A 23,552-nucleotide genomic window follows, 5' to 3' on the forward strand; every position below is an offset into this window, starting at 1 on the left:
CGCAGGCATGGACAGTGGCATGGAGGGAGACGTGGCTGAGCCAGAACCTGGCTATGGTGTGTAGCTGGTATGGCCACCAGGGGAAGTTTACCAGGTCCTGTTGCCAAAGGTTCCTCACAGCAGCCCAGGCAGAGCACAGACCTTCCTTTTAGACATGAAAGAAACTAACAGTTTTGAGGCAACAGAAAAAAGTCCTTTCTGTAGTACCTGAAGTCCCTGCTCACTTTTTGTTTGCTTCTGTTTTTCGAGACAGGGTTTCTCTGTGTAGCTCTCCCTGGCTGTCCTGGAACTCGCTCTGTAGACCAGGCTGGCCTTGAACTCAGAGATCCACCTGCCTCTGCGCTCACTGATCTTTGATCCCAGTGGCCCCTGCAACACGAGTTCAGAGCCCGGGGATGTGGGATATTCACCAAGTATTTCCCTCAGAAACCCCTGGGGCTCCTCTCCTGGGAGCCTGCCGTTCTTTGGTGGTTACACAAAGCATCGGCAGCCCCTACTGTGCATGGACAGATGAGGAGGAGAGCTGTCCAGCTCCAGGCCCAGCAGCTGCCAGTCACAGACACAGAGCCACTGCCCACTGGAGAATGGGAGCCCTGGGGATATGGTTCCCGAGAACAGGATCTGAATGACGTCACTCCCATCTCCAGCACCCTCATGGGAGAGGAACAGGAAGGCACAGGAGACATTCGAGTGAAGACGCTCCTCCTGGGTGGAGACACTCACCCTTTGTCAGTGGCCCCTGCCCTCCAGGCACGAGTCAGGAAGAGTGTCCTAGGCTTGAGGCCTGAAGCCTGGTGCCCGAGCTGCCCAGTGTGTCAGATAGATGGAGCCCAAACTGAGTTAGCTCTGTAGATTCCGTATCTGCCCGGGAGTGAATGGAACTCAAGCTGTCTGTGCTGTCTCACTTCCTCTCCACACGGGACCTTACTGGCTTGAATTCTCTGTGTGCTGAGGCTGACCTTACACTCTGGGCTCTCTGAGCGCTGGGATGACATGTGTGTCCTACCGGAACCGGTTAACGGAGCGCTAGAACTGAACCCAGGGCTTCATGGTGGGCAGGTACTCTAGCACATCTCAGCCTCATACTCACCCTTGTTTTGATTGGTGACAGCTTGAACAGAGGGCCAAGGAAGCCTTTGCAATGAAGTCTTTGATTATGCCCGGCAGTCCATGCTCCAGGACAGAAGTTCCATGACTTCCGCCCTGTTCTACACAGATGGGTCCTCAGAGCAGTTCAGCCAGGGGCTCTGGTGTGTTAACTCAGTGCAGCCCAGCCATAGTGTACCCCAGGGAGGCCCAGACCAGGTGTTTGTGAGTCCAGGGTTCAAGAGTTCCCACCTGGCACTGGGTATGGTGTCGCACACCTGTAATCCCAGTACTCAGGAGGCAGAGGCAGGTGGATCTCTGAGTTCAAGGCCAGCCTGGTCTACAGAGTAAGTTTGAAGACAGCCAAGTCTACACAGAGACACCCCGTCTTCAAAACAAAAACAAAAACAAAAAAAGTCCCACATTGCCTTCTTGCTATGACTATGGCCTTGCCTGGCTGCTGCTGCTGAGCTATATCAAGAGCCAAAACTCATGGACTAATCACAGGCTTTGCAGATTCCTCTGGGTCCCTGATGGCTGATGGTCAAGGCCTGGTAAGATCTGGGGCTGCTGGAGTGTGGAGAAGTCATAACAAAGATGCTGGCTGGGGCTTCGGAGGCCTCTGCAGCTCTGCCCTGTGGTGGATACGGCTCATATGATCCTTGCGCCTGGCTGTGCCACCCACAACCTTGTTCAGATGCTGGAGGTCCCAGGGAGCCAGCTGGGCACTTGGCTGCTTCCTGCTCTCAGGGGGTGTGCCCTGCCAGGCTGCCGTCAGGGCTCTCAGGAGCCAGGCTGCAGAGTCGATGGGATCTGGACCTGTCTATGGCTCCCGTGGCCCCAGCTCTCCACCACTCTAGGCTCAGAACAAGGCAGCTAGCTGCCTCGCTCTGTGCAGCACGCCCCACCCCCATCTTCTCCTTTCCTGCATTGTGCATGACCCTTAGGCAGGGTGACAGGCACAGTCAAGCATGACAAGGGCCCCATGCAGGCAAATGGTAGAGCAACTCTGTGACTGACAGCGTTGTCCTCTTGTCCTCAAAGTGCCTTCTGTGGGGCCCCTCCATGCCCCAGGGAAGCCACCAATCACAGCTGATAAGCTCCTGAGGACTGTAGTCTTCAACACCTCCCAGCATGCTAGGGGCTAGGCAGGGGAATGACGCCCCAAATGAGGGGACCGGGAAGATTTGTGGTAACCTTGCTTCTAGAATTTTCTCAGTTTACAGCTTCCTCCAGCTGTTTTTTTTTTTTTTTTTTTTTTTCCCCAACACACATCAGTTAAGTTCTTAACAACAGTCAAGGGCTTGAGGAATGCTAAAAATTTAATGTATGTTAAAAAGGGTATTAAATTCTAAACTAAAATTTGCATGGAAATATGACATTAAAATACTTTTAGCTTTCAGGAAGCTGGGGGCTGTAACGCAGACAGATTTGATCCGTTTAAAAAGAATTAGCTTTCCAGTATTTCTCCCTGATCCCAGCAGTTAATGTGTGAAGATGTGAGCCCTGCCTGGGGCTGAGGTGGCAGGAGAGGGAAAAGCAGGGCTGACTGCTGGGGCTCTTGGAGGTAGAGTGCAGACAGGGCACTGAGAGGCCCTGCTGGTGAGGGGGTAGGCCAGTGTACATCATTTTATTCATTTCACAGACAGTGGGACTGGGTTGCGTTTGTGCAGGCCAGGGGTTCAGAGAGGCCGAGGCATGGTTCTGGGCTCACACAGCATAGGGGGGTAGAAGTTAATTTTCTTTGGATTCCTTGGCTGGCTCCCTGGGGCTGGAGCAGGGCCCCAAGCTTAGCCTTTTCTTTCCCTCGGTTAGGCTGAACCCCACTGCCAAGACAGCCTCTCATTGCCTCCGTCTGACAGCAGCTGAGACAGTAAATTAGGCATCTCGATCCCTGGTTACAGAGTAGTGCCGCCATGCTAGAGGCCATCACCATCTCCTGGTCACCTCGATGAGGCTGGGTGGGCAGCTGCCGTGAGGGTGCAGAAGAGGGCGCAGCTGGTCTGGTTCCAGGAACGCTGGCTGGCAAGGGGTGTTGGGCGGAAATGACCACTCACGGCCACCGCACCTCGGGGAGGTTACTCATTGGCAGTTAAAAATCTATTGTGACTTGTCAGAAAAATGAATAAATGGGCAGCATTAACTTTTCATTCCAGACCTCAGCATGTGTTTATCGAATCAGGAGGTGAGCAGCAGCCACCGAGATGGGAGCTTTCCTTCGTCAGATGAGTTTAACCGCACAAGAAGCAGGCTGTAAGCACTTGAAACAGTCCCATTGCACAGAGAACGCTGCTGCTGGCATGGGTAGCAACACTTCCTGGCTGGGCTTTGCGTCTCACAGAGGAGTTTGGTGGAAACAAATATTCATGCATTAGCCCTCTTAGGCCCCACTCCCTGCCTTCGGGCCCTCATCGGTGGGTGGGGTGCAGGTGGGTGAGCAGAGACAGAAGGGCACATGTGTTGGTTAGTTTTTGTCAACTTGTTGCAAACTACAGTCACACGAGAAAATTCTCTGGGGGAACTCCTTCAGCAGATCAGACAGTAGGCAACCCTGTGGGCAGTTTTTGATTGGCTGTGGGCCCAGCTTGCTGTGGGTGGCGTCACCCCTGGGCAGGTGGTTCTGGGTGCTGTAAGAAAGCAGGCTGAGCAAGCCAATAAGCCGCTTCCTACCAATGGGGTTCATGATGAGCTGTGACACGGAACTGTCACAGCGTTTATCACAGCAGCAGAAAGCAAAGCAGGACAGGACCCTAAGAGGCCTCCCTTTCCCTATCTTGGCCTAGGATGGCCAAGATTCATGAAATAGAAATGTGAGCCTACATACAGCCTGTGCAATTCAGGCAGCAGTGGGCACTGGTAGAGACCCTTAAGGCAGGGTTGGCAAGATGACTCGGTGGGTAAAGGCACTCTCTGTCAAGCTTGATGACCTGGGTTTGCTCATAGGACTCACCTGAAGGAGAACAAACCTCCTGCAAGCTGTTCTGACTTCCACATGTGTATGCCTGCCACCCACACAACAACAACAAAAATACAACATAATAAAAATATTTTCAAGAATTTCCAAGAGCAGTTAATGCCCACAGTATGGTATGGCTCCTATGCATGACATTTAAGGGGTCTGTTTATGAGTATGGTGTTTTGTGTACATGAATGTCTGCGCACTACACGTGTGCCTGGTGCCCATGGAGGCCAGAAGAGGTCACAAGATCCCCTGGAACTGGAATTACAGACAATTGTGAGTTACCCCGTGGGTGCTGGGAACTGAACCTCAGGTCTTGTGGAAGAACAATCAACAAGCTCTTAACTACCGAAACATCTCTCTACCTCCATTTTGTTTTGTTTTTGTTTTGAAACAGGGTCTCACTGTGTAGCCTTGGCTGGCCTGGAATTCTCTTTGTAGACCAGGCTAGTCTTGAACTCCCAGGGATCCACCTGCTTCTCCCTCCTGAGTGACGGAATTAAAGGCATGCGCCGCCACCAGTAACCTGATCCAGTCTTACTAGCAAACATATCTAACTCTCACAAGCACTCTTGGAAGGAACTAGTTTTATCTCCATTTTACAGAAGGGGAAACTGAGGCTCAAGGAAGTAATTCACCCAAAGGTCTGGCAAACAGGAGGCAGCTGGGCCTGGAGCACATTCTGGTCTGGAGGCCACATTACTTTATTGGTTGTGTTCCCCCTCCCTCTATGAGCTACAGCACTGGATCTGGGGAGATGGGGAGTCCCTGAAAGAGGCTGGCAGGGTTATGACCGGTAAAGGCCTCTCCCAGCCCTTGCCTTTAATGAAGAAATGTGGGTCAGCTGCCTGCTCGGAGCTGGGAAGAATACAATGGCAGAGCTTAGCTGCATATTTGCTGGCTGACCGCGCCCCTGAGCTAGGGGCTCCTGGCCCAAGGCGGCCAGCAGGTGACAGGTTGTTAGGGCGACCAAGTTGGCCAATAGGGACAGCATGGGGCTTGTCAGCACTATAGACATAGGAGTTGGCAGAGGCTCAGAGACCAGGACTAGAGGACACTGATTACCCCTGAGATGGGGCTGGCCCAGACTCCCCTCTGAGGGCCAGGGAAACTTTTTCATGGCAAACAGCAACAACTAGCAGGCTGGCTCACAATGGCCCTAAGGAATGAAGGTCACAGCTCACCTACCACCACATCTGCACGGTAACAGCAGGTTAGCTCAAGCCCCAGAGAACATAACCAGCCCAGAGCCACATACTGTGGAGAGCAGGGCCCAAGATTCCAGTGTCCCTTGAGTAAGGGGAAGACCAGATGTGGTTTTTTTACTAACATGGCTGGGCATATCACCTGCTGGCGTGTCACTCTCAGAAGACTCATCGTGGTGTCACCATCTTAGGACTGTGTACTCGAGGCTTTAGGAATGCAAAGCAATATACAAAAGAGGGTATTTATGACTTTTATTTTAGTATTTTAATATTGAATGTGACAAGATTTAATGACCAAATTAGTCATTTACATTTCCAAAGATATCTAAATATAAAATTGCTAAAAATTCAAATACAGAGCAAGCTACAAATAATATTTCTTTTTGGGGGAGATAGGAATGGAAGACATTAGAAAAGGGTGCTCCTGTTGGCTGAACAGATCAGAATGAGAGAGGCATTCATTCAGACGACCCCTTTGCAAAGAAACACACTTGACTCTGAGATGCTCAGACACAATGATTTAAAAAATGTTCTAAACACAGGTCGTATGAGACATCAGCCCTGGCCCAAGACAGTATGAAAGGACACTGCCACAGGAGGGACCATGGTGAGGTCTGCAGAGGCATCTGGTGTAGCCAGAGGTGATGTGGTGTCAGGGTGCTGGGTTCCTTGCCTCTTCTGCCCAGGGCTTGCTCCCCTTCCCTCTGACCCAGCACAGCAGCAGCAGTTTCCAGCCCTCACAGCAGCATGGGTAAGAGGGTCGGAGACAGGCTTCAGAGCCAGGGAGGCAAGCTGACCCTCGTACACTTGCAAAGAGGAAACAAGAGGCCCCTCTGGCTGGGACTCAGTACCACCTGGAGACACTGTCCCACTATCCCACAGCAACTGTCTCTCAGGTCACAGGTGCTGACAGGTTGAGAAGGCCTTAGAAGGGGAAAATGACAGCCTCGGATGGACACGCACGCAGGCACGCATGCGCCACGTGCGGGGTCCTCATTCCTAGCTTTAGTAAGATGCTATTCTCAAAGCAAATGCACTCATTTAAACAAATGGCACAGTTAAAAACTACTGTTTAAGCCCTAACATTGCTTCTGAGAGCTCCAACCACAGCCTTTGTAATCTGCTTGTTCAATACGGAAACAGACTTGAAAGATAATATAATCAATCCTCTGCCCCAAAGAATGGTCCATCATACCAACCATGATAAAGAGAACACCTGTTTATTAAAAGGAAAAAAAGAGAAATGTACACTTTTGTTCTTTGTTTGCTTTAAGAAATTTGATCAAGTTGCAAGGAGATGTCTGGCATGGCTATGTACATCCTTGGAGGGACTGCCTGGCAGTGAAGGTGGCTGGGCAGCACATGGCCCCTCCAGGAGATAGTCTGGCTCCTGGGCATTGCTACTTAAAGCCATTGCCAGGTTTCAGTCCAATGGCAATGTCCTTGGACTGAATGGCACTCCCGATGTCTGAAACTTCTTGTAGAGCCTAGCAGCGCCATGCCTGTGAGTCCAGGCACTGCAGGATGCAGGTGGGCTCTGGGGCCACCTGGCCTGGCGGGCAATCTGGGCTGTCGCAACAGACTGGAGGCCAGTGTCACTGCTGCCCTGATTTCTTCTCCTTCTGGAAGCTGAAGCTTGTACGTCTGTTCAGTTTTCTTTGTTTTTGAGCAAAATAGTCAGCCCGGGCAGTGCTTGCTCGAGATTCCAGGATGTAGTTAACCTAGAAAGCAAGAAGTCATGGCTGTCAGTTGGCAAGGCAGCACTGGCTGTTCACCCAGGGCAGAGCATGGGGTGGAAGGGAGGCCTGCTTTGGGCTAGTGCTCTGGGACTAGCTGCTTCTGACCCTGCATCCTGGCGGGCCAGGATGAAGCCCTTGTTTCACCATGGAAGACAGGAAACCAGTGCCGGCTGCTTAGTCACTGAATAGTGGGGGCTACTGATCTCCAGGCTATGATCTTTGGTGTGGGCCGTCTCCCAGAGTGTTCCCTACCCCCAGCTCTGTCCAGCCAGCTCTGCAGCCCTGGTTATCACATGACATCGCTGGCCTCCACATCTGAAAGATGACGACGTGATGGGTGAAGAGTCGGAGCAAAGCTCCCCTCAGAGTCCTGGCAGCCTGGAATGGAACTTCCTCTAATGTCTGCTACACCCCACCAGCCAGGGCCAGGGCAGAAAAAGGAGGCTGCGAGGACTGCAGAGGGCCGAGGTCACTGAAGTCAGGGTGGGCTTCATTTGGAGTGAGTGTCTTCTCAGGACCACCTGTTCACCTTCAGACAGGGCTTCTCGTGGCTCTCTGTCTTCTGCCTGGCTTTTTTGTGAAAACATAGTTCTTTTACTTTTACGTCTCCCAAAGTCCTGGCTAGAAAGCTGTCTTGGGTTGGAGAAGGCAGACAAGAGGCTCTGGAGCAGGGTAGCTACAGACTGAGGCTCCAAAAATGTCCCTCCAAACTCTCAACAGTGGGAAGTATAGGCAGGCACACGGGTACACAAGGCTCGCCTCACTCGGCCACAGCCTTGCCAAGTAACCAGCTGAGAGCCATAAATCAGGATGCAGGCTGCTGAGGGTGATCTGGGACAGCATGGACAAGGTGTGGGAATGGTGGGAGACATTCTCATGCTGGGTAAATACCATCTCTGGCTTATACTGTTTGCACTCAGCAGACTCAGTGTCTGCAGTGTATTTTTGGCACATTTAATTTGACAAAGGCATTTTAAAATGGTCCTTAACAAGCCAACTATTTCCTATATTTATTATCTTCAATACTTTGTGATAATCACATAGATAATTTTAATGCAAGATTAATGTAATAATCAAAAGATAAAAACGCCCTTTGGTCTGCCATTAGCTGGTTAATATGCTGTGGCTTAAAACGTGCCCGATTTTATGCACTATGGAGGGTTTTACTTTCGATGCACTTTACAGCTTAAGGCATAAAAATATAGGGAGTTTTCATGGTCAATAAAGCCACAGCCTCCATCACTCGATCACAGAAGAACCCGGTGTGAAGAGCCCAACAGTTCCTCAGAGATTCATCTCGGGCCGGCAGAACTGAGCACTGTGGAGCTCCGGTGTATGGGGACAGGCACAGGGCAGCTCTAAGCAGCATGGGCCTCCGTCTCCTCATCTATAAAATGTGGACAATGACATCTACACTCTGCAGGGCAGCTGGGAGGGTTAAATGAGACATGAACATGAGACACCCACAGATGCAGCTGCTACTCGGCCTCTACTGAGGGGTTGCTTCATCACCCTATACAAAGACGGTCTGAGATGCCTAAACTAACATTAGTCTTTGGCTCTTAATTTCTCCACTTAATTTGGTCTAAACCTTCATTTTTATAGCTCCTGACATGTTACTTGAGTCTGAGATGGACCCTAAAGAGCCCTGATTTAACTTTCCTGTCAAATTTTGGGGCTGGGCGGGGGCCTCAGTAGCTGAGCTCTGGTACAAAGCTCATACAGGCCTGGATGTGGCATGAAGGGAATGGTGGGAAAGCTGGTGTTCACCCTCTAAATGAGAGGGGGAATGAAATTCAGCCTTTGGTCAGGACCATCATCATTAGCTGTGAGTCAGTCAGGTCTGGGGATGAAATCCTGTGAGGTGCACAATGATGCGTATTTCTACAAACGTCCTGAGATGCATACAGACATTTCAGGGGGGGGATGCAGGCCTGTGTGTGTGGGTGTGTGGGGGGGGGGGGGGATCAGAAAAGCATCTTCTTTGAGGGAATGTTTGGTCCTGTAAAATGATTTCTCTGCACTTGATCTTCCAGTCTCATACTGAAGTCATAAACCTGTGTTTCTGTCATCAATCTGTTGTTGTGAAAATTATTCTGATGTCAAACACAGGATTATAATTTTACTAGAACCCTTCTCAAGTCTTGAATATTTTAATGCTGGCTATAAAAATAAGCCCAGGCCCTGATGAGGTGGGGGATTGGAATGGTTTTTCACTCACTCTGCAAACCCTGGAACAAGCTCCCAGGACTGTCTGTGATGTTCTGCCTAGTAACTCTTGGCTTTCTGGGAGTCAGCACCCACAGAGTGAGCACTGTCCTCATCCTGGTCCTGGGGGGCTCTGGTCAGTGTGACCTATGAACTTCTTCATATGCCCATGTCACTGTGTCTGATCCTCAGCCGTCCTCCCAGAAATATTTCTTGGGTGGCTATGGGGTGTCTGAACCACAGTATTCCTATACCCAGGGAGCCTTGGGTATTGGAAGCATGCACTTCAGAATCTCAACAGCTACTATTAGGTTCTGGTTCTGCCAACTTATCAGAGTCACCAACCTGGCCACGCTACCTTTCCCCTGGGTATTTTGTTCATGTATAAATGGGAACTTTTAAGGACAGCTCAGCTCCTGTCAGTACCACCCGACTGCTTCTCCCAAGAATGACCCAGAGGGGCCAGTGCATCTCATCTGCTTTACTTCACACCCGAGCAGCCCCTTGCAGGGGGGTGGGCAATGCAGTTACCTTGATTGCCCACTTACAAGTAGGAAAATCGAAGCCCAGAGGTATAAGGTGACACGCAGGGCCATGCAGCCCAGGGTAGGGGAGCATCTTCCTTCTTGCTCCTTAGCTCTATTTCTTCTACTTGTTCTAACTGTAGGGTTTGCCTTAGGAAAGGAACATTGGTTTGGAGGAGTCCTGGTGAGGTTGTGCCACAGAGATTGGTAGCCTGGCTGGCACCTGGTGCTTCAGAGAAGTGACCAAATCCTGGCCCTGCTTGAGCTTCTGAGTCAACAAGACCCATGAGATGCCTCCTTGCCTGGATGCAGCCTCTCAGCAACCCAGCTTGCTGCCTGGCCCCTTCTGGGCTACTGCAAATCTCTCCATTTTTCCCAGAGCAAAACCAGCAGCATCTCTGGGCATGTGAGTGTCTTGGTGCAATTCTGTTTTGTTCTGTCTCCCCTGACGAGGCAGAGCTCTGTAGGGACAGAGCAGCCACTGCTGAGGTAGCTGGAGAGCTAGCTCAGCACAGGGAAGGTGCCGGTGAGTGTGCTGGCTTCAGACCACGCCAGCCCCAGTTGGCAGGCTTCAAACAGAGTGGGATAATCACCTTGACTGATTTAAAACCACTGTCTCCTTAGCTGGCTCCTGAGCCTCAAGGGACTCCTGACAGTTGGGGAAAATAAAATGGTGCATGGGAAAAAAAAAAAAAAAAAAAAAAAAAAAAAAAAAAAAAGCCTAGAAGAACTAGGCCTTTGGGGGCTGGAAGGAAGCTGAAGAATCCTGCTTTGGCTGAGGTAGGTGTTGAGGCACTGTCGCAAGACTGCTGGGGCCCTGGCCTGAGACTAGCCCAGGTATAACCCCACCCTCCCATCCCTGGGTCAGAGGCCACCCTGAACTCACCTTGAGCACGATTTCACTGACTGTGGCTGCGTCGGACTCAAAGTAGAGGTGCTTATAGTCATGACTGCTTAGATACGTAAGCTTAAATACCGCGTGACCTGGAGAGAGGGGAGGGTCCTGGTGAGTCACTGTGGAGGGTGCGGTGCCCCGAGGGTCCTCCCCGATCCAGGCTTGAGCAAGAGCACACGGAGGCTGGATGGCAATGTTCCCTGGGGTGGCTGGGTTTCTCATCACAGGCTGATTCTAAGGCAGACAACGAAGACTCACAGTCCAGGTCCTCTCTGCACATTGCTTGAGGAGCGTACCTCAGGAGGACTTCCTAACAGTGCTGCTTCAACACTGGCATCCTGAGAGCAGAAGGCTGATTCACTCCAAATTAACACGCTACAAGTAAAGTAGCTGTGCTTAAGATTGAAATAAGCTAGCCACAGGACAGAGCAGCAGCAGCCGGCCTTGCCGCAGCGCTGGCTCCTGCTGGGGCCTGGCCTGGTCTGGCGGCCTTGCTCCTAAAGGCCAAGGAATCAGACGGCAGAGAGTGCTGTTCTGCAGACAGCAGCAGCATGTCACTTGCAATGCCACTGACCTGGATTCAAATTCTATCCTACCCCCTTCCTATCCCATCACTCCTTGGACTGCAGCTTGGTCCGGCCTTGCGACTCCCCACGCTCTCCTGCCTGCTTCACCATATCTGTATGGGCTCTTTCACCATGGCCTGCATAGGAAAGCTGCACTGACGCCTCACAGATGCCCTTGCTGACCACTGAGCATGGCTGTTGGACCTGTCTTGTTTTTCCTGCCTGGAGCTGTGTCTATAATCCTATCTGTACTTGATGGCTCACACATGCCACACAGGTCCCCAATTCTAAATGGACAGAGCTGTCAGTATGTGTGACCTTCACAAGGGCAGGCTAAGAAGTGGCTTTTTGGGGTTCTTACCCTTAGCCCTAGAAGAAAATCCCTAGTTGTTCTACATATGGCTGGCCTGGGACCTGTGGGACCCAGGGCCCTACCAAGGTCTTCCTTTTCCTCAACTGTCTTGAAGCTGGTTTCCAATAATGGCAACCAAAGGTGCCCTTCGGATAAGGTCCTGTTCAGGCATACCTGCCTCGACCAAGAGCACTGGGCACATGACACCAGAGGCCTGAAGCCCCTCGTCCCCAGCCCAAAGGCCCTTCCTCTCAGCTTTAACAGGCCACAAGCACCTATTAGGCCTCCTCGTTCGTTCCTTGTCCTTTTAATTGAAGCAGTGGCTGGCCACGTTATTAATTAATAACATGTCACCCATATTACTGTAAGTGCCCCTCCTTCCCGGAGAAATCTTCTGGGAACTTTATTTACAGTAGCTAATTTTTCAGATCTCCAAAAATAAACTGATATATGTGTACATTTGTGGCCAGAAAAGTTGAGCTGCTGGTATTTTATCCTGGAAACATCATTACAAGATACTAATTGGGACTATAAATCCTATATTGAAAAAAATAGCTAATAATTTCTAAAAAAAAAAAAAAAAAAAAAAAAAACCCTCACTTTTAGTCACTTGACAAATTAAGCTTGATTTGAAATTGTGGCTCTAAAATGTTAGAATTCTTGACTGGAAACTAATCATTCCATTAATGTATAAATTGTTTCTGATAGGGAAGTGAATTCTCAATACTCTCCCTCACTCAATGCTGGAGTCTTAGTGATGTCATCTTGTGGAATAACAATGAGAGACATTTGTTGGCCGTGCTGTGACCAAGCAGAGTTATCTATGAAGGACACAGGGCTGTGAAGGACAAACAGACCCCCCCCCCCCCCACCAGGAGGCCTTACTGTGGACACCTGGCCATGACACAGACATCATGGCCTGGGGCTAGAAAGGACCAGAAGGTCTTCGGGAGGCCTGCAGACCTGAAGCTTCGGGGTTCACTGACCACTCGGATAAGTGATCTCAGGCACCATCTACACCACCTGCCTCCACCTGTCACTGACAAACCCTCATGATGTACCTGCTGTGGTTTTCTTGAGAAGCTGAGACACCATTAAACATGCCCTGTAGACCTGGCAGAGTCAACTCTACACAGCACATGCGATGTGCAGTATGCCAAGGCCTGAGAGTCTGGGAGAGAAGCCTTGATACTTGGGATTGCAGCACCATGGGACTTTTCGACCATGGGCTCACTAAGGGGAAGCTTGGGACTCATCCACATAGGAGCTGGTGTAAAACAAGTCACTGCTGGCCAAAGAACCACCAAGCCCTGCATTCCCACACTGCCTTTTGCTGTTCTTGGAGCATGTGTGTCCCTTGCTTTCCTCAGTTCTTGCTCCAGGGCACAACTGCGGGAAATGGGAGTGATGCACGGTCTACTCTCCTGGGCTTGCCTGCTTGCCTGCTTGCCTGCTTGCCTGCTTGCCCCTGGCAGTGAGGAGTCGTACCACTGAGGAAAGCCTCTAGAGATGATCCTGACCATAGTGCTGTGTATGCTCGAGCAACCTCAGACTTGAGCTTGCATCTGCGACTGGTCTAAGGCTGGTGAATAGCCACAGCAGGCTGCCTGGGGTACAAGCACAGGTCAAGGACAGTAGCCGTATTTCTAAGCATGCTGGACTACAGGGCAAGGGGATAATTTACCCCCAATCGGTTTTGCCTGGAGGTCCCTCACTCCAGCCTCTGGCCTTTGCTGGTCCAGATTCTACCAGAGGACAGGTTAGGGGAAGGGACAGGAAAATGAGTGAGGATCAAGTGTGACATGTTAGGAGGGTCCTAGCTACAGGGTGCTGCCATGGAGACATGGAGATGAGGTGAGTTGTCTGGTATGGGGAATAGCCCTTATGGGCAGTTTTATGGAGGACAAAGGATGGTGGGTAAAGAAGGTACACGGTGTTGGCAAACTGGCTCTGAGGGAAGCCAGAGCAGACCAAGATCATGGTTACCAGCTGATGAGGCAACTAGTAGGTCTGAAACAGAGCAGTGATATACATACTGTACTTTAGGGTGCTTCCCTAGGGTCCCCACAGTCCAGGGAGAGAGGAGCCAGCTGCCGTAGTGGCTGGGTGGCTATACACTTGGCACTGAGCTGGAGAGGGGCAGAAAGGATGTTGACTTAAGAGAAGGTATGGTGGGTAGGCCTGCATATCAGTGAACAAACAGAATTCACAGTGGATAATGCCATCTAGTTCCAAACCCGTATATCCTAAGTGTGGCACATTAACTGACATGAATCTGTCAATAAAACATAAGGGGTTCATATGATATGATGAACTTCACTGGAGGTGCGCATAAAAAGTCACTGGCTTCAGGGCCTGGGCTGAGAAGGCTGTTCTAGCATCTCCTGTTACCACAGCACCTTAAGGCTCACCTTGAGCAAGGGAAAAATTGGCACCAAATGACAGTGGGAGCCCATAAGGCATGTGTCTTGGGGAACAGGTGGGCAGGTCACCCTTGAAAACTCAAGGAAAATCACCAGTTTTCATAGGGGTAAGCCACAGGCGCACTCTATATGTAAAAAATGTCAGCCGAGGAAGAATCATGCATGGGAATCCAGCACTTAGCTCACGGTGTTAAGTTCCATTTGGGAATTAAGTGCTCTGGAGCTGGATGTGGGCTACAGTCTTACAGGATGCTGGCAAGGCACTGTCTCCAGCAGCCCAGGAACCCGTGGTCTCAGACACAACTGTGTCTCACCCAGAGACAAAATTCTCACTTGCAATCACCTACATGGAGAAGGGGCTCAGTGCAGGTGACTCTTACAACTCCATGGAATTGTTATCTGGGTAACATGCTCACTATTTGAAGGTATTGTTTTCAGTTAGGCTTTCTCTAAGCCAACTTGCTTTTACACAGCCACAGGAGGAAAATGCAGAATAATGGGGTAAATGTGGCATCTAGGCATTGGTCACATGCTCAGGGAGCCACTGAGACCATGCATCTGCTTCTGACTATTGAAACGAAAATCTGCAAATGTAAATGTGTCTCTACGTTCACATATTTTTGAAAGTAAACCAGAGAAGATGGAATATAGCCGTAAGAGGACTAGTTACAACCCAAATGTCAGAAGCAGAGACACTGAGGCTTTCTGCTGTAATCTGTGTTCTGCATTCTATTTTCACTAAAACGAGGCTGCTGCGGCTGCAGGATAGGACAGCCACTTAGACCCTGCTACGGAGGGATGTGCTCCTGGAGCGGCAGTGTGTCTCTGCTGACACATCTGTCAGCACCACCAGCCCACAGTCGTCTCTGCCTAAAGTTTCTGGTGCCATACTTGCCAAAAAACACCAAAATAAGCGAAAATAGTTTTCATTTCTTTTCAATTACTAGAACTATAAAAACATTAGAATTGCTCAAACTTTAGAAGACAAATGAAAACCCTCCACACTTTACCACATAACCCTAGCCACAGCACAATGACACCCAAGGGGACTTTTCTAGCTGTCTTCATGTTTTTACATCCTTTACTGAAATTTTAAGTTTTTTTTTTTTTTCTCCCTTTTTCTGAGACAGGGTTTCTCTGTGTAGCCCTGGCTGTCTTGAAGCTCACTCTGTAGGCCAGGATGACCTTCATTTCAGAGAGTTGCCTGTCTTTGCTTCTCAAGTGCTGGAATTACAGGCATGTGCAACCACCGCCCAGCTAAATGAATTTTTTTTAACTTAACATTTTGTTGCAGCTCTGTAACAGTCTGCTGTAATAGTCTCTGTGACCACTCTTTCGATGGCTGCACATCACCCCAACTGATGATAGGAACTATGCTTTACTCTGTGGCTCTGTTGGCACCCTGACTACTTAGGAAATAGCAGTAGTACAAAGGAAGTTCTTGGATTCTCTCTTTATGGCAGAACAGACAGAAACAACTTCTGGGGTCAAGCTGTCTCTAATTCCTCTCAACAAAAGGGCCTAGAAAACCTCACTGGACTTAACTGGGAGAAATGGACAGTAAGCACATTTTATTTTGGGCACAGCACTGCCTCTATTTATTTTCGAGACAGGGTTTCATGAAGCTTAGGCTAGCTTCAAACTTGCTTATGTAGCTGAGGCTATCCCTGAACTCCTGATCCTCCTGCCTCAATATACTGAATGCTGAGATTAAAATGTGCACCCAAATGCATGGTTTCTGGCTCTATCTTTCTGTAGCTCTGACTGTTATCCGGTCTCAGACTGAACTGCCAGCTGAGCACATTACAATGAGAGAGGAACCAGAGCATAATACCTCTGCTCTCTGATACACTGGCTGCATCTAACCTACTTGGCCTCTGCACAGATCCTGTAAGCACTCTCACACTCTGACGATAAAGCAGTGGTATCTGGCTTAGACCCTTCTCCAGGTGTCAGAGGCTCCCAGGGGCTTGAACTGCTACCTTTATACCAGCTGCACCTCCCTTTCAGACAGAAAGCTGAGTCACTGCAGTCTGATGATGATGGACACGTTGGGAAGGTCACTTCTGGCTGGGAAGAGGCATAGCTACACATACTTAAGAACACTGACCATGGAAGTTGTGATATTGGCAGACTGAACTCATGGCCAGTCAGAAACTGCAGGTCCAGAAATTGATGCCCATTTCTAGCTTACAGGTCCAGAAATTGATGCCCATTTCCAGTTTACTTGTATTTAAAAAAAAATATAACTTTTCCATTCTCATGGTAAAATAAATTGTATACTGGCCACATTTAGAGGCATGGCGTTCATGGACTTATACTTCAGGTTAGGGTCCAATACAAACAACTCCAGCTGTGCAACCAAAACAGATGGATTCTGAAGTGTCTGATCCCATCTGTTAGGTCTTTATGCTTAGAGAAGCTAAAGTCAGCTCACCATGCAATATTCAATTTGGATAATAAATTATGAACTTAGAAGAAAAAAAGAGAGTAATTCACAAATGCCCCATCTTTCCTTCAAGTGCAAGTCCTGCTGATACAATGGGCAGTGCTGCATCACACCACGCCAAGGCCAAAGGCCAGACACTTGTCCCCAGGTCAGTTCTTACATGTACGGCCCTCCCTGCCTTGCCTCTGCACCCTCACCGGCCTGACACGCCCTCACTGCTCATGTCTTCTCTAGGTCCAAGCATCTACCTGCAGGACTGTTCTTTTAAAACAATCTGAGCTGGTTGCTCACACTGGTAATCAAAGCACTCAGGAGGTCAAGGCAGCAGGACTGTCTGGAATTTGAGGCTAGTCTGGGCTACAGAGCAAGACTATGTCTCAAATCCATCCAAACAACTAACACTGCCACCACCAGGTCTGGATCTATCACCTCCCTCCTTAGTACTCCCTAATGTTTCTTGCTTGCCATCCTTCAACGCCAAGCATTTGAAGGCGTTTTTCAAGATTCTACATTCCAGTTCTCAAACTTTTGGTCTCAGGAATGCTTTACACTCTTAAACATTACTGAGGAACCTAGAGCTTATAGGATTATAGCTATTAATTTTTACTGTGTTAGAAGCTAAAACTGAGAAATAAAACAAATTTATTCATTAAAAACATAAGCCCACAAGTTAACATAATATTGTTTTTATTGAAAAATCCTTATACCACCCCCAAAGTTTAATAAGCACGGTCTTAAAAACAGTATTTTACTTTTATCTTTATTATATTGGGCTACATTAGGCCATTGTCATTTGAGTATATAATGTGCTGTACATTGAACCAAGGCTTCATGAATGATAGGAGGGCACTCTACAGTGTGTTCGACCTACAGTGCAAGCAGCATAGTTCACTGATGCTCTCTGTAAAGCTTCTCTGATGTTTACAACAAGCCTGGCGAGTGTAGTGCTATTTTTTCTTGATTAGTTGTAATGTAAATTAAACATAAAATCTTATTAGTGACCCTTCTGTACTCTCACATTAAAATCCACCGGTTGGAGGGCAGACGTATACACACGTGATATGCTAACCAGCCAGGGCTACATAGGAAGACCATGCTCCAAACCAGCCAATCAATGAACCGACCAAAATAACAACAAAACCCCTCTTGGTTGGTCTTGCACTTTGAATAACTCTTCTTTGTTGTCTTAAAAACCAAACCAAACCAAACCAAACCAAACCAAACCAAACCAAACCAAACCAAACCAAACCAAACCAAACCCTTTACCAGTCTTTAAAACTGGCATACAAAGCAATGGGTTTTATTATAGGATTTTGATATATACTTTATTTTGGCTGACTCTCCCATGCCCCCACTGCCCACCTGCTCCGGCTGGTCTCCATTCCCTCCTAACATTCCCCTTTTCTGCTTTCATGTCATGTGCGCTCTTATTGTTTCCCTACTCCTCCCTTAAGAGGCCATCACTTCTTCTGGCTCCCTTCCAGTTTCACGACCTACACTCACATCCTTACACATGTATATACATATATAAAAACAAACCTAGAGCCGGGGGTGGTGGCACACGCCCATAATCCCAGCACGTGGGGAGGCAGAGGTAGGAGGATCCCTGTGAGTTCAAGGCCAACCTGGTCTACAAAGCAAGTCCAGGGCAGCCAAGAGAAACCCTGTCTTGAAAACAAAAACAAAACAAACAAAACCTATAATTTTCATATGGGAGAAAACAAATGACATGTCTGTCTGAGTATGGCTTATTTTGCTTAACATAATTGCTATTTCCATCCCTTTTCTTATAAATGCCATAATTCCATTCTTTACAGCTGCATAAAATCCCACTGTGTATATTTTATATTTTCTCTATGGGTTCCTCTGCAATGGGTATCCTGGTTGTTGTACAGAACAGCAGTAAGCATGGGTATGCTGACATAGAATTCTCTGGGTGTATGTCCACCTTGCCTGGGTTTGTAGCATCCCACAGTTTGGAAAATATTGGTTCATTGCATTGTATGGATTCCCAATGTTGAAGCATATCCTTATGCAGTATTACAGAAGTCATGTTTTAGCATCACTGACCGCATTAGAAAAGTCTAGAAGCAATAAGAAGTCAGTTCTCAGAGATAGATACAAGTGTTCAAAAGTTACAACTTTCATCTGAGGTGGCTGGGAAAGAGCGTGGTTGCTTATTTCTACCTCAACAGGTTTACCTACTTTGCTTTTAAGAAAATGGCTGCCAAAGGCTCAGGTTTGGAGAATCAGTTTGTTAGTTGTTCCTTCCAGTAAAAATGGTGTCTCACTGCTGGGTATGGTGGCACATGCCTTTAATACCAGCACTTGGCAGGCAGAAACAGGCAGACCTCCACGAGTTTGAAGCCAGCCTGCTCTACAAAGTGAGTTCCAGGACAGCCAGGGCTACATAGAGAAATCCTGACTCACAAACCAAAACCAAACCAAAAATGGCTAGTTCAGCTAGCAACTCAAACAGTTGGACAAGTGCTTTTCCTTGGTAGGGGTCCATAGTGTAATGGAATACCTGCCTAGAGAGCACATTAAGCTCTGTACTTAATCCACAGCAAAACAAACAAACAATGGTTGTGAGGCCTTTGATTCTCCCGGAGTCTACACTTTCAGCAAATACTACGGGACAGCTCAATGGCCGAGCATTACTTGAAGTCTGTTCTTAGCTTCCTGAGAAGTACAGAAGCAAGAATCATATTCAGTATCTAGAAATGTCCTTCTTTGAGGGGCTTGACTGTGATAAGTTTGAGCTCATGTGGACTCTGGTAAATTAAACAACAAAAGCAAACCTCCTTCTGACAAAGAGTTTGCTAACTATTGTGCAAGATGCTCCTTTCTATTTTAAGCACTAAAATCCGGTATCATGTATTCTTCTCCAGTAAGAGGAAAGGAAACAACCTTAAATAGTGTGCATGTGTGTACACGAAATGTACCTTGTCTGTGCTTGATGTGGAGGCCAAAGGACACCAGGTGTCCTGCTTGTTCACCTTGACTTATTCCCTTTAACAGTGCCTCTGGATGAATCTGGAGCTAGGCTGGCTGCTAGCAAGCCTCACAGACCCTCCTGTGTCCACCACCCACAGTGCTGGTACAGGTGTACGTGCAGTCATACATTTTTCCTTACTAAGCCCTTCCCCTGCCCAGAAGTGACTATTTTATCATGCTCATATGTACAAGTGCTGAACAGCATGGCTTTCTGAAGACTACACAAGGCTCTATGCCTTGCTACAAAACTGTGTCATACTCCTGTGCTTATTATCTGTCCTTTGGTCCCAACCCTCCCTTGGATTTTTGAGACAGTCTCATGGAGCCCAGCCTAGTGTCCTATTCACTATGCAGTCAAAGATGGCACTGAGTACCTGTCTCACCTGTGCCTCCAGTGCTAGCCCTGGCACTTGAGCTCCCACACTGAGCTTCCTTTTTGCCTTCCTCCCCCTGCAGGTTTGATTTTATTCTGTCATCAGCTCTTAGCAGCTATCTCCACCCCTACACCTTTATTATTTAACTAGTTACTATCTCCTCTATTCTAACTTTCTGCATTTAACAAGCTTTAGAGGAAAATCCAGGAAATCAAGCACTATTGAAATTTGTTAGAAAATAACTCTTTAGAGCAGTGCTTCTCAACCCTACTAGTGCTATGACTCTTTAAAACAGTTCCCCAGGTTGTGGTGCCCCCCAACCATAAAGTTATTTTTGCTGTTACTTTATAACTGTAATTTTGCTACTGGTATGAGTTGTAATATTATTAATTTTGGAGACAGAAGTTTGCCCAAGGGGCTGTGGTCCGGGTTGAGAACCACTACTTTACATTGAGTCACAGCTGGGGCTAGACTTCCATGGGAAGGCACAGACACCTGAGTGCCTTGGCTATGTCAGCAGCAAAGGAAGGACACAACCTTTGTCCATACTGCTGTGTAGCTCCAGGCCACTCACCTGCAGAATGGAATGTTTGTCACCACAAGATGAAGTCCAGCCAACCCAGGTTCTCTAATGATGCAGATGCATCCCAGAGTTGCTGCAAGCTAGGAGACACATGGGAAGCTCAGAGCACTGTCTGACGGATGAAAGGGTTCCTTTGTCTTTTTACTTTCATCTTTTTAGACAAATACTATTTTTTACATAAAGAGCCAGAGGGCAGATATATCAGGCTTTGTGGCAAAATTAAAAATATATTATCGATACACAAGAACACAGAAAACCATTTTACTTTCTTTGCACAAAATTCAATATATATTAGTGGAATACATTTGGCCAACTTTTGAGGGGATGTAGCAAGAAAGGATGAAGGTTTTCCCCTTGGGGAGATAGCTGGCCGAACTACCATTTAAATTAGTGTTCCCCATCATTAACTCAAACCACGATCCTAAGGACTGCATTTATTTCAGGCTGCTGAAAACAGGTGGGTGGCTGGGCTCAGTCCCTGTCCGCCCCTCTGTGCCCCCATCCCCCTTTTAAGGCCTTCATTCTATAGAGGTGACAACCATGGGCAGCAGCTTGAGGTGCTTCGCTGTGGAGAGCCGGGTTCTCCCTGGAGTTTCTCTGCAGTGGTTTGGTGGTGACAAACTCTTCACTTTCTGACTGCCTGGAATGTCTTTATTTTACCTCCATCTGAGGACCACTTGGGAAAAACCAGACTTTAGGCAGATATTACTTCAGTGTGTTAGTGCTGCCACTTCATTGTCTTCTGGTTGGCATTGCTTCTGACGGGAAGTGGGCCATCATTCCCATCATGGTTCTGCCACGTGCACAGCTGCTTTCTTCGACTGCTATTCTGATTTTTCTCTTTATCACTGGGTCTCAGCTATTTGATTGTGATGTGACTTGATGTGGTTTTCTTTATATTTATCCTGCTTAGCCACTGCTGGGCTTCCAAGGTTGGTGGTTTTGATATTTTAAATCAGATCCTGAGCAGCTTTCTGTTCCCTGAGACTGCAGCTACAGAGATGTCAAGAGAGTGTGTAGAGCTGCTGGCCTCTGCTCTCACCACTGGCTCCAGTCTGAACCATTCCTATTGCTGTCTTACAGCTCACTCTCCGTGGTAGGCAGACTCTGAACTGGCCCCTGATGATGCCATCTCCTGATTCTAATGGCTTTATGTAACCCCTTGCTGTTTATGGGATGGCCTCATGGCTTGCTTCTAATAACTAGTAAAATAGAATACTGTAGGGACGGCATTCTGAGTTAGGCCATAGAGGCTACGGCTCCTTGCTAGCATTCTCTTTGATGGAGCCCACTGTCATCCAGTTAGTTTCTCTATCATAATGACCATGTGACAGAGCTAAAAACATTTCCCAAGAGTTGAATTCTGCCAGAGACCACTCAGTGAACTTGAAAGCAGATTCTATGACATCTTTTCTTCCTTCTCCTCCTCTCCTCCTTTTCTCCCTCTCTAAACATTCTGGACACAATCTTACAACGTAGCCCAGGGTGGCCTCTACTTGACCTCCTGAGTGCTGAAATTATAGGCACACAATATCATACTTTACACCTGGCTGACACCTTGACTGTAGCCTCAAAGAGGCAGCTAAGCTATGCTGGACTCCCCACCCACCAACCTATAAAATCATAAATATAATTATTGCTTTAAGCCACTAAAGTTTAATTTGTTATGTGGTAGTAGATAACCCACACACCATTGCTTTCTTATCTTCCTTTTTTCTTCCATTAATGAATGTTTTCACTGAAGAATTATTTCTCAGCTCTAGAACGGCATTTGGTCCTTTCCCCTAGTTTACATTTCTTCTCCTTTGGGAGTGTGAATTTATCTTCATTTTAAGTTTTTGAATATATTTTTAAAAACTCTTCATCTTATTTTAAATTATGGGCACATGTATCTGTGTTTGGCTGTGTGCACACGAGTGCATGTGTCTGTGAAGTCAGAGGCATCACATCCCCTGAGACTAGAGTTCCAGGCGGTTATTCACTGCCTGACATGGGTGCTGGAGTGAACTTGCTCCTCTGCAAGAGCAGCAAGTTTTTAAGTGCTGAGCCATTTCTCCAGCCCCTTTGGACATATTTTTAATAGCTGTTTTGAAGCATACCCATCTGCTAATTCAGCCACACTTGCCATTTCTGGCTTTATTTTCATTGACCAATTTTCTTACTTGTATAAGTTTACTTTTTCCACTTCTATGAAGGACAACTTAAAAATCTAAACATCTCATATACGGTGTTTAGAGTTTACAGAATTTCATATTTATGTAATTTAGCATTATGGAAATACAATTTGGAAACTGGGCATGATCCATAACTAAGGCCAACAATCCCAAAACTCAGATTGCTGAGGCAGGAAGACTACCTTGACTTCAAGGCAGTCTGAACTACACCGTGAGTTCTAGACCAGCCTGGACCCCAGAGCAAGTGAGACTCAAAAAGTGGGCTGTGGTGGCACAGGCCTTTAATCTGCTACTCTGGAGGCAGAGGCAGGCAGATCTCTGAATTTGAGGCCAGCCTGGGTTACATGAGGGATTAGGTATTAGACAAATTCCCTGTGGTAGACAGATGGGGCAGTGTATGTGTGTTGTATGTGTTGCACGCACACACACACACATGCGCATGCACATGTGCCACATAAACAGATAATAAAGATGTTGGACTTCCAAGACTGGCTGGATTCTTCCTCACCCTCCTGACCCTAGACAAAATCCTGACAGCATAAAACAAAAGTCTAGGGGGCCTTTCCCGCCAGTAGATCTCTCGCTGATGGACTGGCTCAAAAAAGTTCAAGGCTGGATTGAATCAGGACATGTCTGCACCAACAGTTCTGGGTCAATCAGCCGTGCAGTGCAGTCTTCCTTCAAACTGACCAACCCTAAATTAGGGGAGAAAAATCCTCCAAAGATTATAACAAAACAACCCAGCCCTTAAGGAGAGGCCCAGCTCCAGGTTTTTAAAGCCTTTCTCCTTTGTACGTTTCATCAGTCCTAATAAAAGGCTGTCTTTATCAGCTGGCTCTGTCTGCTGGATCTGAGCTATCCTCTGCTGCTACTGCTGACCTGGAGATTTCCCCTGCCTTTTGATTCTTTAACAGGTAGAGAAAACAGGTCTGATTAAGACCCTTAGAAAGTAACATCTATACAGAGCTCCCCGGGACAACCAACCTAGACAGTCTCAAAGCCACAAGATAAGATATAA

The 23,552-nt window shown here is 47.8% G+C and overlaps 1 protein-coding gene across 4 annotated transcripts in view; it reads right to left on the reverse strand.

The window, feature by feature from the left end:
- Nucleotides 1-6,454: 6,454 nt before the first annotated feature.
- Mapkap1 (MAPK associated protein 1) overlaps nucleotides 6,455-23,552 on the reverse strand; it is a 211,840-nt gene continuing 194,742 nt past the window's right edge. For all 4 annotated transcript variants that reach the window (XM_055600538.1, XM_055600536.1, XM_055600537.1 and 1 more), the window contains 2 exons: nucleotides 10,608-10,705; nucleotides 6,455-6,971 (listed from right to left, as the gene is read on the reverse strand). In XM_055600538.1, coding sequence (XP_055456513.1) covers nucleotides 6,846-6,971; nucleotides 10,608-10,705 — 224 coding nt within the window. In that variant the 3' untranslated portion in view covers nucleotides 6,455-6,845. The remainder of the gene's footprint in view (nucleotides 6,972-10,607; nucleotides 10,706-23,552) is intronic.

The sequence above is a fragment of the Psammomys obesus genome, unplaced genomic scaffold, assembly GCF_907164565.1.
Source record: "Psammomys obesus unplaced genomic scaffold, mPsaObe1.curated_primary_1811, whole genome shotgun sequence".
Lineage (NCBI taxonomy): Eukaryota > Metazoa > Chordata > Mammalia > Rodentia > Muridae > Psammomys > Psammomys obesus.